This window comes from Plasmodium vinckei (genome assembly GCF_900681995.1).
Source record: "Plasmodium vinckei vinckei genome assembly, chromosome: PVVCY_09".
In the NCBI taxonomy this organism is placed as follows: Eukaryota; Apicomplexa; class Aconoidasida; order Haemosporida; family Plasmodiidae; genus Plasmodium; species Plasmodium vinckei.
The window spans coordinates 876889-891104 of record NC_051301.1 but is presented as its reverse complement, the minus strand read 5'-3'; the positions used below and the strand labels follow the sequence as shown (position 1 = coordinate 891104).

Below are 14216 nucleotides of genomic sequence, written 5' to 3'. Positions count from 1 at the left end.
TTTAGAATTGCATTTTTGCGATTCTCGGGCTTAAAACATCATAAGATATTATGCCAAATAACACCGTGTTTTTTTATTTTATGCATATGTATGTATAGCATATTATATATATAATATTATATATATACAGTTCTAATATGAATTAAATAATTTAGTGAAAGCCAAAATTTTTACTTACATGCATATTTTTTTTTAATTATAAAATATCATGATTAGTTTAGAAAAAAAATAAAGAGACTTCAATTTTATTATAAACAAACATTTTCTTAAAATTGTAAAATAAAATATTTATTTATGTAAAGAATAAAAAATTATTTTATAAAATACCTCACTAATTATTATCTTTATATGTAATAATTAAGAAATGGAAAATTTTAAATATATAGGGAAATAATGGAGGAAATTAATTTTTATCATTTGCCATTTTACAATTATACTATATCATATTTCATAACATTTTTTAAGTAAAATAAATTTTCTATCAACATTCAAATTGTGATAATGTAGAGAAACAAACAAGAGTTTGTATTTTACATCATCTTTGAAAAAATACCGATTTCTTTATATTAGGAAGTGTAAAAAAAAAAAAATGTATTTTTAGGGAGCTACAAAACAATGTAACATAATTAAGTTGCTTATGTGAAAAATTGAAGTTTATCAAATTGATAAAAAAAAAAATGCATAATTAATAATAAGCCAACAAAAATAAAAGACCAAAAAAGTGACGTTATTTTGATACACTATAAAGTGATGTGAAATTTTATTTATATTATAAAAAACAATTCTTTATAGCATTTGCTAGGTTTCAAAATTTTCTACTTATTTTTTCGGTTTTCTTTCCATTTATTTTTTTTTTTTTTCGTCCATTTTATATTCTGACTCTGGTTTAGTTACAAAAGAATAGGCTGTATGAAACACAAGAACTAGCGTAAATACAATCTGCAAAAAAACAAGTAGTAATATTATTAAATTATGAGCATATATAAATAATAAAGATATTAAAAAAAAATTATTCAACATTTTTACCATAATAATTGCACATATAAATCCTATGAATGATTTAATATCTGTTCGAAATGATTTGTCTATAATATATTTTATTTGTTTCTTTATTTTTATCAAAAGTCTGTATAAAAAATAAAAAGGTTGTGTGCATGTAGGGGATATAGGAATGTCCCATAAATATATAGAACAATATGAGCAGTATGAAATTATTAAAATGTGTATAAGTTAGTTAGTACATGTCCATTTTAGTGAACTCCTCCATTTTAGGTTTAATTAGTTCGTTCTCTATGTCTTCTGCAAAAAAAATAAAATAATATAATCTTATATCTTTTAATCCTTACATTTTATTAGGTGTATAATATTTTTATATTACTTACCTATTATGTTTTGTACATGATCAATGTCGAAATAATCCTCAAAGTAATATTTCTATGTAAAAAACATATAAACATATAAAACCCGTAACATAAAAAAAATATTATAAATAAAAAGACAAAACTTACACGAGGGCTCTTGCTAAATACAATTATCTGAGGATATTTTTTTGAGTCTACACCATACAATTCTAAATTCTTTTTTACAAATGAAAAAATATAAAAAATAATTTATAACTACTATATATGTACAACCATTTGATAGCATACTTATACATGCACATTTTTAATGTAATAATTTATTTTATCGATATTTCCCTCTTTTTTTTTGATTACTTCTTCATAATATTTTCCATCTATATATGCAAATATATATTCCTTCAAATTTATATACCTTAAAAAAAAAAAATAATAATTTATTCATTTATGGAGAAATATAAGGAATGTGGAAAACTGTTGATTTTCAAAATTGTGAACTCTTTAAATTGGTATACCTTTTAGCATGTTGTGTAAATTGATCAATATATTTATCAGGCTCATTTTGAAAGTCAATTAAAAGTAATATCAAATTATTTCCTAGAATAATAATATAAGTTAGTGAGTATCCAATTTTAGGGAATAATAAAAAATATGCACACACACATATATATATGTTAGGGACTTGTATTACCACTACTCCTTATGGTAAAAAAACTATGATGATCTATTTTGCTTACTAAAGGAAACCTATTTTTATTAGCAAAATGTTTTAACTCTTCAAAATTCTGAACAAAATTATATATTATAATAATCATTATTAATTATATAAATATAGTAAACTAAATTAATTATATATTTTTTTCTCACCATTTGATTTATGTTCGAAACAAAATTATCATGCGCACCTTGAACATGCAAACTGTTATCTTTGATAGCTAGCTTGGTGCATAATTCCTAAATATAGAAAATACAACAAAACATGCACACACATATTTTTTATATATATTAAATAGTAGACATATTCGACTTTATTAAATTCTTTATTTTCTATATAACTTGATTCTTAATGTTGAGAAAATAGTTTTCTTCGAAATATAGTTTAGCGACCTTGATTAAATTGTCCTAATATATTTTTTGGTGTAATTAAAAATAAAAAAATATTGCTTGTTAATATAATTGTTTATTTATTTTTTTTTTATTTTATTTTTTTTTTTTTTAACATTTAAATTTTCTGAACATGTCAGAAATAAACTGTCTTTTGTTTTGTAGTTGTTTAGTTCTTCTTCAGAATATATTCCATGAAATATTGGGCTATTTTAAAAGAGAGTATAAAAAAATGGGGAAAAATGTATATATGGAAAGAAAGAGAATTATACGGTTAATGGGTAAGTATGGGAATATATTTTTTTTTTTAAATTATGTTTACGTTGTTGTGTAATATAGCCATTTTTTTAAAATCGGCTCGTTATTTATATCATTGGAAAAGGTTGAGATAATTTCGCTTCCTTTAAATCTGCAGAAATAAAATGCAAAGATAAATAAAGAGAAAAAATTAGACAATCCAATTATAACCATATTTATATATACATATAATATTCAATTATTTGTTTATTATTTGCTTATTTATTTACAGTTTTAATTGAGGGACACCTGAAACTTTGTATTTATCACATATAGCTCGCCCATTAGTGTCTTCACAATTTACCTAAAAAATGTTGCAATTTTTAATAATATCAGGATTGAATATATATACGAATAAATAAAAATTTGGTTAGTTCATAAGGACATATATACAATTGTAATGTGCCAAATATAATGCCACATAAAAGATATAGTATATATATAAAGGGAGAGTATTGATGAATTCCTCATATTTTAAACTTACTTCTCCAAAATATACTTTTCTTTTATTATCATTTTGAATATCATATCTTAAGTTTATGATTTTATTCCAAATGCGTTTGCAATGTACACATTGAGGTGCATAGCTTCATTAAGAGTAGGGGAAATAAGAATAGGGAAAAATGAGGAGGTAAGGAAACATTTTATAGAATATGACAAAGACAACAATGTTTCTTAGCACAAAGCTTAATGCATATGCAAACACATTTAGCGCAAATAAAATAAATAGCTTGAAATATAAAGACAAACAAACATGATTAGATAAATATATTATGTTCATGTTTCATGTTTTATTTAGGATTACAATTTAATAAGCCAATATTGGTTTAATTCAAACACACTTTGAATATTATCAGAGGTAACTTTTAGTATGTCATTTTGGGGATAGGGATATTTTGCATTAATGTTATACACAAAAAAATATAAAAATATATAAACAAAAAAAATACTTATCATTTTATAGGTAATATCATTATATAATAGGTTTTCTATTTTATTTTTATTATTTTAATAGCTAATTTTTAAAAAAGGTAAATATAAGAACAAAAAAATTATGCATAATATAAAACCTTATTTTTCCATAAAATAATTCCCTTAAATTGTAATGAAAATAGGTAATAAACAAGTAGTAAAACAAAAAAATTTACATATTTTTTTCCCTTTTCATTATAAAATATTGGTTTGTTTATTTAGTGTATTAATTTTAAAAAAATATATACATAGTAATGTGTATATAATCTAGTTATAGATTGAGTAATGACACAAATAAAGATTAGAAAATACAAAAAAAAAAACTTAAAAAGTAAGTAAATAAACAAATAATAATTAACTAAAAAATAATTACACAAATATAAAAGAATAATAAATGTTGAAAAAAATAATAAAATTTAAATTAGTGAAAAATTTAATTTGGTAATGTGTTGCAATTTGAACTTTTCACTTTTTCTTATAGTTGTTATTGTTCAGGCTTACAAGGGTTATATATCCCTTCATTTATATACTCATTTTTTATCCTTTATTTATTTCCATTTTTAAAATAAAATTGATTAAATATTAACATTATTTAAAAATCTATATAATTTACTCCTTTCTGTTAAGCATAAAATATTTTGGTCATTATTAGGGCCTTTGTTTATGGTACCACTTATGATTTTATATTTTAGCATATATTTTATAGTATTCTATAAAAAGGAAAAATAATTAAACTCACTATTTAAATGCTAATATGTTATATGTATATTTTTTCATTCTATATATTACACACATTTATTTAATCATTGCATTATTTTACTGACATACCTTTAAGTTTATGTGGAAAATCCGAAAAATGAATTGATCTTCATTTGGGAAATTGACATAATCATTAATATTACAACAAAAACTATCATATAATTTTTTAAATATATTTAAATTAAATTTTTTGTTTCTTTTTTTTCTCATCCATAAAACGTTATTTTTGTCAAAAGGATCTATAACACCAACCACCTAAAAATTGAGGAAAATCAAGAAAAATTATACAAAATAAAATGAAAAAACATTCTTATTATTACACAGAATGAAGACTCTACTTATGTTTCTTTACAATTTTATGCAATACCTTATGTTTGTATAGTTTGTTAATATCCTTATTTGTTGATAATGCATGATATCCAAACTGTACAACACTACAAACTTTTCGAGATAATCCAAATCCAATATTAAATAATAAAATGAAAAAGGCAAAAAATATAAATATCCGTTTCACCATTTTGCCTACATTGGTACTATGAAAAATATTACATAATAAATAAACATATAAATAGAATTGATAAAATTAATACATGTTCATGTTATTTTATTGGGAAAACTGTAAAATATCATAGATTTTCTATTTGTCTTGATTAAATAAGTACATAATATGTTCCCTCCAATCTAGATATGCATATACATATATAAACCCATTTATTTATTTATCACAATTAACCAAACTATTTAAGTGGTATTTATTAGGTAAAAGTATAAAACAAATAGATAAGTAACGTTTTCTTCATATTTTAATATTTTATGTAAAAATAATGTTGCTATCAAAGAAATATGTATCCTTCAAACTGTTTGTATTTCGTCTTGTTTTCTCCTTCAATTTATTCCATATAATAATATGTTATCTTATTTGATAAATTTACACAAAATTAGTGACATATATTGTAAAGGATTATTTTGTATAACCATTATTATATATTTATAATATAAATTTTATTATAATTATTATTATCAAATTATTTTTATATGTTTATGTCCCTATTTTTTTTTGCTTTCATTTATATTCTTATATTTTTTAAATAGGTTTTTCGGAAAATCTTTTTTTTTTCAATTATTTATAATATGCCAATTTTATATACTATACAATAATATATGGCTATATCCTTTGTCATTTTATTTACCATCTATTTGAAATTGAAAGAAAACAAAATTGCTAACTTTGGCTATTATACATATTCAATATTTAATGTGCCCACAAATCCCATGCTCATAGAAGGCACATTTTTTTTTTGATACACGCATATACGGAAATAATTTTTTCTAATTATAAACATGTTTATGTTTTAATTTATTTTATATATTTATTGTTTTTATAAATTGATCAAATTTTTAACTTAACAAAAAATTAACTTAAAATATTTTCTATCCATATATTAACATATTCATAAATATTTTTTACGAAGAAAATATATACCTTATAAATGTTACTCTCTACTGTTGTTTAATCTGATTAATCAAGTTCAACCTTTCAATATATGTATATATTTTTGGGGGTACATTCCTGATTGTGTTGATTTCAGTGTTATATGATTAAAATTTTTCTTTATATGTTTTACATGATTGCTTTAAAAAATCGAAAATTCCAATTTGTAAATATATTTATTTGTTTTAACTCATGAATCTTTTCCTAATATATATTGAAATAAAATATATTCCCATAATATTTGTTTAAATATTATTTACTGAAGGGAAACACAAAACTTGTATTATATTTACCTTGTTAATGATTCCTTTAAGTGATACATAGCATTGTCATACTCTCTTTTTTCGATCAATACATGTAAATAAAACTTAAAAAAATATGCGTGTTTATTTGTTCTAACCAAAAAATGAAAAAACATAAAACCCCATGTAAAAAGTTTTATCGCCAAAGGGCACACTGCAATCCACTTTCAGACAGTTATATAAAATATCCTCTAAACGATAAATATGTGGATTGGGGAATTCACTACCCATCCTATTTCGGGGCCGAAGAAAACACAGAAAAAACATCCAATGTAGAAAACAAAGACACCCCAGATAGTAATGAAAATAAAGCTGAACAAGATACACTATATTTAAACACAAATAAATATCCAATATGCTATGAAAATAAAATACAAGTTAAGCCAAATAATTTTGAAGTAAACTTTTTAGATATAGGGTGTGGTTATGGCGGATTACTTTTTGAATTAAGTAAAGTCTTTGATAATAAACTAATATTAGGTTTAGAAATACGAGATAAATTAACTAATTATGTTGGAGAAAAAATTAATACTTATAGAAAAAATGACTACCCCAATTATAATAATATAGCAGTTATAAGAACAAATGCAATGAAATTTTTACCTAACTATATTAAAAAAAATCAAATTGAAAAAATGTTTTTTTGTTTTCCTGATCCACATTTTAAAAAACCAAATTGGAGAAGAAGAATAGTAACTATAGAAAGTTTATCATTATATTATCATTTGCTACAAAAAAATGGATTAATATATTTTATAACAGATGTTTTTACCTTATATTTATGGGTTAAATTTTGTTTTAATAGATATCAAAAATTTAAAATACTTTCTGAAGAAGAATATAAAAATGATATCTGTATAAAATTGATACATGAAACATCCGAAGAATCAAAGCGGGTTAAATCACAAAATAAAAATATGTATTTTTGTGTCGCACAAAAAATTTAAATTCCATTCTAAACAATACAATATACATATTACTAATTAAAAAATGTTAAGACATTTTTACTTTATTTGCCGCTATTTTATTTGTATTCCTATTTAGACTTTTTATGTCTCCATTTTTTTTAATATACCTACATTTTTTCTTTTATTTTAACTCAATAATAAATTCATAAGTTTTAAAAAAATAACCTTATAAAAAAATAAAATATTTTTTGTACGAAAAAAATATATCAAAATATGTAAAAATATAGAAAAATATAGAAAAAAGTATTTACAATCCCACGAAGAAATGTTGAGACAATATGTATTCGAAAAATATAATCTTTAACTTGTTTGGTCATAACATCCGGCTTAAACTATTTCAAATGGTTTTCTACTTTTTGTATTATTTTCTTGTACACTTAAAAACAACAAATAGGTTGATCATAAAATGAATATATAATAAGGTGGGGGTAAAAAATTAAAACTTCGAGTTATCTCTATGTTGATCTTTTCGTAAAGGATATAATTTTTGATTGTGTGGGTCCTTATGAATTATTCCACACAAACTACAATCAGTATATACTCCGTTGTTTATTGATTGGATATCTTCTTGCCCTATAAAATGAAAAAGACAAATATGTTTAGCAGTATATTCAAAAATATATGTACATCAATTAGTAACAAGCATGGAAAAAAAAACAAATATATATATATATGTGTACAATTGTGTGCCCATTTACATTTTTGTATGCATACACAAATTAAGGAATTACCTATTTTGTCACATTTTATAGATCGAAGGGGGTGTTTTCCAGGGCTAACTCCTTTATGAGAATAACAGGATCTCATTTTAAAAATAATAAAATATAATTAACAAAAAATGCTTTTAAAAAATTTAAAAAAAAATTCAAAATGATTTAAAATAAAAGTTTTATTGTTACCGAAAAAGAGAAATATAAACAACTTTAAATTATAAAAATTATGCTTAAGAAGAATTAACAAATTTTACTTATTATCACAAAATATAAACTTGTATTAATATTAAAAAAATAAAATATATATTTAAATGGTATATATTTTTATTTTTTTATTTGTGTCTTTTTTTATATATTTATAAAAAACTCACAATATAGCTAATAGCAAGCTTAAATGTAAAAACAGGCATTATATTTTGCCTGATTTGGTCATATAATAAAATAATGTTTATCGGCTAGCAGTCATGTAAAAATATTCGAAAAAAATATATATGTACATATTGTAATTTAAATATTTTGTTTGGATTGTCTCCATAGTTTAGCAACACAACGGTTGCTACTACACTATTTTACACATTATTTTGATTTTTCTCTTTTTTTATATTTTCGAAATTTTTATTTTTTCCAAAAAATGTTAATGCCACATGCAACTATGATGTTGTTACATTTTTAAATATAACTAAAATGAAATTTTTTTTTTAATATAAAAAATAAATATTGCTTGTTCAGGCATTTTAATTCGACACACACATTTTTTATTTGTTGCTTATTTATTGCTTATTTTAGCTTATTTATTGATAATAATTTTTCGTTAAAAATTGGTCATTGCTAAAAGAGAATTGTAGTACAACGAAAGACATATTATGTGTATATATAAATTCGTGTAATATACTAAAATGGTCTTTTCATAATCCATTTTGGTGACCCAGATTTTAGTTAAATAGTGTATAACCATATTTATTTTTTTTGAATTTAACTAATATATAGATAGACATTGGTGTAAGTCCATTTTAAATTTATAATAATTTATCAGTATTTTAGTTCATATTGAAAAATATATTTTTATATGGAAACCACAAAACAGTTATAGAGATTCCTATATATAATTTAGCTAAATTTACAGCATCGAAAAAAATGTAAAACAATTACACAAATAAATCAGTCGAAATATTTCAATATAAATAACATTATTATTTATTTTGTTCACCTTATTTTTAATGAGAATCATTACAAGGGAGGAGAGCAGTAAAATGTTTACCATTGGTTTTGATATATCTCAAATTATGATATATATCATTTTTATTTAATAGATAGCCCATTACGTTATTTACCCCTCCACTAAGTGATATTTATACTTTTTATAGAAAAGAAATACCAATTAGTATGATAAAATATAATGATATAAAGAAAATGTGATATCTCTTAAATTGAAAACTTTAAGAATAAAATTTTTATATTACACATAGACATTAAAATATGTGCACATAATTTTTTATAACTTCATTATATCATAATATCGATTTTGCAAAAATGGTTTTGGTAATAAAAAAAATATCACATATATGAAAATGAAAATTATTGCTTTATTTGGATTCTTCATAAATTTTTTTTAATATATGTGTAAATAATTCCAATGTAATTAAATAAATACACATTTGAAATAATTTTAATATTTCCTTAATGTATAAAAAAGAGAGAAAACGAGAAAAAAGTATTTATGCATACTCTCTTGCATTAAAAAAAATTAAAAAAATAAGATACCTCGTGCAATATATAAATATTTACATTTAATACTAGAAAGGGGAATAGTAAAAGCTTAAATTATGTTATGCTAAATGTACAAAGTTTTATTTTATTATTATTTTTCAAGCTTTATTAAATATAACTTTTTTATGCAAAATAACACAAATATGATTTACTAAATAAAAACAAAAAATATTTTCAAACTATTGATATATTAAAATTATATAGGTGTAAGAATTTATAATATACACATATAGATGTTCAAAAATAGTGTAAAAGCGTATCAATAAAAAATTAGCTAGCTAAAGAAATTTATTTTCAATACATAGAGAAACCCTTTTTTCACATTAGTGTGTGGCTTTAATTTATTTACATACATATACAAAGACGAACAAAATGCATTTAAAAATTATGTGTTTAAGTGATGAAGTCCGGGAAATGTACAAGAACCATAAAACTCATCATGAAGGAGATAGTGGATTAGATGTTTTCATTATCAAGGATGAAGTATTGAAACCTAAAACAACTACATTTGTTAAGCTTGGTATAAAAGCAACAGCATTACAATATAAATGTAATTATTATTATAAATCGGATAAAAAAGATTCTAATAATAAAGAAAACGAAATTGTAAATACAAGTTTTTTATTATTTCCGCGAAGTAGTATATCAAAAACACCTTTACGACTAGCCAATTCTATAGGACTAATAGATGCTGGATATAGAGGTGAAATTATATTAGCTCTTGATAATACAAGTGATCAGGAATATACAATTAAAAAAAATGATAAGTTAGCTCAAATTGTATCATTTTCTGGGGAACCATTATCTTTTGAGTTAGTTACAGAATTAGATGAAACCTCAAGGGGTGAAGGTGGATTTGGTTCTACATCAAACAAATAATTTACTCCTATCTATATACATAAATATGTGCATAAGTGTATGCATATATTAATGAGAGAATAGTACCATATTATATCCCTCCTATAAATTTACATACGAAATATTCTACGAATATATGGATATATACTTACATGGATATTTATATATATGTATAATGACCCCCTTTTTTACACTTTTTTTTTTTTAAAGTGTGTATTTAATAATTTCTCAAAATAAACAGAATGAATAAACTTATAATTAAATATATAAAACATAAAAGTCGTATATTTTTGTTCATCTTATAAAATATGAAAAAAAAATTACTTTAAAAATGAATGTATAAATCATTATACATTTTAGAAATTGCACAAAACAAATGCTATTTTTTCTACATATATATTAAATGCAGGAGTTATGCGAACCAATTTTTTTAACTATTTTTTTGACATATAAAATGTATTAATTTTTGTACATTTTTCTACATGTTTCCATATTATAGTACATTAAATATTTATATATGGACACCTAAAAATTTTTTGTAAATATATTTATATACATCTAAAACGTTATTTTTTTTTACATTTATATAAATATATATGGTTGTTATGTTATTAAATTTGGTATGATGGTTATTGTTATTTTTTTGTTGAAATTTATTTTAAATAGATGTTCTATACTCTTTGATGTGGCTATATATATGTTAATTTTTTTTTTTTTCTCCTTTTTTCCCCGAATTTTTTTTAGATTCTATATTTAATTCCTCTAAACTTCGGGGAAACATTAAATCCATATATATAGATGTGGTTCTATTACCTAAATTAATTTCTTTAAATAATTTCTTTAAATAATTTCTTTAATTAATTTCTTTAATTATTTCCTTAATTATTTCCTTAATTATTTCCTTAATTAATTTCGTTAATTAAAATTTGGGGTATAAATTAAAAATTGATGTTTTATTATAAAACATTGGTTATGTAGATATTAAATATAAATGAAAAACCAAATCGGGAAAATAGAACCGAATATATTTAATATCTATATCCAATTTCCGTAAAAAAAAAAAATATATATATATATATAATATTTATTGGCCCACATATTTTTTATACCGTAATAATATTATAATAAATGGACATTATTAATTTATTAAGTAATTGGTATAATAAAGGCGTAAAAAATTCTATTAATAAAATATAAAAAAAATAAAAAAATAAATAATATACTTTATTTCCAATAGCATAATTAATTATTCTAAGAAAATGCATTTTGAAATTTAGCGGGTATCCATTGGAAAATAAAAACACCATTCCTATTTAGCTATAAATAGAATGTTTTTGTTTTTTTGTTTTTTTTAATAATATAAAAAATACATAATCGAATAGATAATAGTATTTATTATATACATAATTAGTATATGATTTTATATCATTGAAATGTTATAAACATTAAAAATTATATGAATTTTTTTTGTTTTTTTTTGGTTTATCATTGTTTATGACTTGTTCATATATTTTTTATTTAAAAATAAATTATAATAAAATAAAAAGGCAACCCACGTAGTATTTATAGAAAACTGTAATTATATATAACTGCCGTTTTCTTTAATATATCCGATAACAACCATAACAATAGCAGTAATAATATACACTCCCAGGAAACAGGTCTCATAATAAATTATTTATTTTGCATTCTTAGCAATTGTAAGAATCAAAATAAATATAAGGAGACACTAAATAATGTGGAATCAGTTACAAGATTTAGAAGGTTCACAAATGGAAAACACTAATAGTAATAATAAAAAAAAAAAATTATAAACAGCTAAGAATATTACATAGTTTAATATATTAGTATTTATTTATATATCACAGTACTATTTCCTTGATTAAATTGGCTATATTATTTATTTTCCTTTTTTAATAACCTTACTTGTGCAGGAAACGTAACTTCAAGCGGTCATGGAAAGTACCGAAGTTTTATTTATATATTTTTAACATTGATAATATGCTTCGGTTTGATCATTTCATATTTTGCCTTAAGTGAAGAACGTAAGCAAGCAGATTATATATAAATATTACACATACTTTTTTGAGGCATTTATATATGAATTTACTATTTTCCACTCAAATAAATATAATATGAATGTTAATTCATATGACCATGCAAATATATTATATTAACATACTCACTATTGTTAATATTTTTTTAGCTGAAGATTTCGAGCTAAACTGCAATGATTTAAATACTAAATGCGTAGACTATAAATATCCACATTTTAAGCGTAAGTTTTATTATGAAAATTTTATAATAGACAGTTTCATCATTTTCATGAACTACCACCTTTCTTTATATATCATATATTTATACAATTACATATAGCCATTATGTTACAGCTATTTTATAATTTTTTTTTTTTTTTTTTTTTTTTATCGTTATACAGCTAGCCGATTAGCAATTGTTGATGTTCATCCTGATAATAATAATGTTATCTTGAGAAGTAATATGCCCTTATTTAATGGTAAATAAAAAAAATAACACTAAATAAATATGTTTTAATTTTAATAAGATAACTTTTATGTATATCCATTCAACTATTTGTAATAATTTAATATATTTACTTCTTTTTTTAGGTGTATTCTCGGAGGAAATGCTTAGAAAAGAAATTAAACGTGTTATGGAAAACGCAAACTTAGTATATGATGATAAAATGAGTCTTAATATCATATCCTTTTTAAGAAACACTTCATATGTAATTAATAAAAATCAAGACACAATAATTTACCTATTCAATATAGTCTACTTTCATTTTAACAAATATAAAACATATTTTTTTCATATGGGGATAATTTTTTTAAAAATTTTTAGGAGGGTTGTTGTTATACTATTGAAAGATGCAGTGTAAAAAATGACATGATCACGAATTATCTTATATTAGGAACTAGTATAAACCCATACGAAGTTGATCCTAAAGTAAGAATTGCAAAATTATATAAATTGTTATAATTATTAGCTAGTAATGTCTGTTATATTAGGATTGCTTATTTGTGCTGTAGAAGATTATGAAACATTTGGTGATGATTGTGTTCCGTCATTTTTTCTTTTTTTCATTTTCCCATTTTTTATTTCTTTCAATTTTAGATTCGAGATAAAGAACTAGCCACATTAAACTGGGACAGTGATAACTTAATAGAAAGAGTAACGGAGTTAAACAATAAATTTAATCGTGTGAAAAATACAATTTTTCTCGTTCATTGTAGACATGGTAGAGATAGAACTGGGGAATTTGTTGCAGCATATAGAATGCTTATAAAAAAAGATAAATTTATTGATGCTATAAAAGCAAATGAGCAAATGGGTATAGGTCGTACCAATATTTATGTTGAAATGGAAAAATGGTTATGTTTATATTTGGAAAAGGTTATGGGATATCCAGACGTAGGATGCTTTGATCTTAAATATGATAAACAACAACATAAAAAAAAGTGAGGAAATACACGGCCCGTATATAAGCATATATGGGTGCACTACAGTCATATTAATATTGAGCATACAGAGATTTAGAAAATATCAGATTTGTATATAATATAACAGCCTAATATGTTATTTATTTAGCCATATGAACATGATTT

General features: G+C 22.0%; 6 protein-coding genes across 6 annotated transcripts; 3 read left to right on the top strand and 3 right to left on the bottom strand.

The window, feature by feature from the left end:
- Positions 1-843: 843 nt before the first annotated feature.
- On the bottom strand, positions 844-3716 carry PVVCY_0902550 (protein disulfide-isomerase, putative; the record flags this gene model as incomplete). Its single annotated transcript, XM_037634341.1, has 15 exons — positions 844-939; positions 1027-1126; positions 1242-1299; positions 1383-1434; positions 1509-1577; positions 1716-1773; positions 1874-1955; positions 2050-2143; positions 2226-2312; positions 2415-2480; positions 2579-2669; positions 2785-2871; positions 2990-3063; positions 3244-3346; positions 3565-3716. 15 exons carry the CDS (start codon positions 3714-3716, stop codon positions 844-846), a joined length of 1269 nt encoding a protein of 422 aa, XP_037490448.1.
- Positions 3717-4306: 590 nt separating this feature from the next.
- Positions 4307-5007, bottom strand: PVVCY_0902540 (conserved Plasmodium protein, unknown function; the record flags this gene model as incomplete). Its single annotated transcript, XM_008626594.1, has 3 exons — positions 4307-4441; positions 4560-4745; positions 4858-5007. 3 exons carry the CDS (start codon positions 5005-5007, stop codon positions 4307-4309), a joined length of 471 nt encoding a protein of 156 aa, XP_008624816.1.
- A 1381-nt stretch (positions 5008-6388) lies between these two features.
- Positions 6389-7231, top strand: PVVCY_0902530 (tRNA (guanine-N(7)-)-methyltransferase, putative; the record flags this gene model as incomplete). The annotated part of the gene is made up of 1 exon (XM_008626593.1): positions 6389-7231. The coding sequence occupies one exon, from the start codon at positions 6389-6391 to the stop codon at positions 7229-7231; it is 843 nt and encodes a 280-aa protein (XP_008624815.1).
- A 457-nt stretch (positions 7232-7688) lies between these two features.
- PVVCY_0902520 (conserved Plasmodium protein, unknown function) lies at positions 7689-8059 on the bottom strand (the record flags this gene model as incomplete). The annotated part of the gene is made up of 2 exons (XM_008626592.1): positions 7689-7825; positions 7984-8059. 2 exons carry the CDS (start codon positions 8057-8059, stop codon positions 7689-7691), a joined length of 213 nt encoding a protein of 70 aa, XP_008624814.1.
- Positions 8060-10104: 2045 nt separating this feature from the next.
- Positions 10105-10611, top strand: PVVCY_0902510 (deoxyuridine 5'-triphosphate nucleotidohydrolase, putative; the record flags this gene model as incomplete). Its single annotated transcript, XM_008626591.1, has 1 exon — positions 10105-10611. One exon carries the CDS (start codon positions 10105-10107, stop codon positions 10609-10611), a length of 507 nt encoding a protein of 168 aa, XP_008624813.1.
- Positions 10612-12326: 1715 nt separating this feature from the next.
- On the top strand, positions 12327-14073 carry PVVCY_0902500 (protein phosphatase, putative; the record flags this gene model as incomplete). The annotated part of the gene is made up of 7 exons (XM_037634340.1): positions 12327-12378; positions 12525-12635; positions 12797-12868; positions 13028-13105; positions 13218-13336; positions 13453-13557; positions 13726-14073. The coding sequence occupies 7 exons, from the start codon at positions 12327-12329 to the stop codon at positions 14071-14073; spliced, it is 885 nt and encodes a 294-aa protein (XP_037490447.1).
- Between the last annotated feature and the right edge of the window lie 143 nt (positions 14074-14216).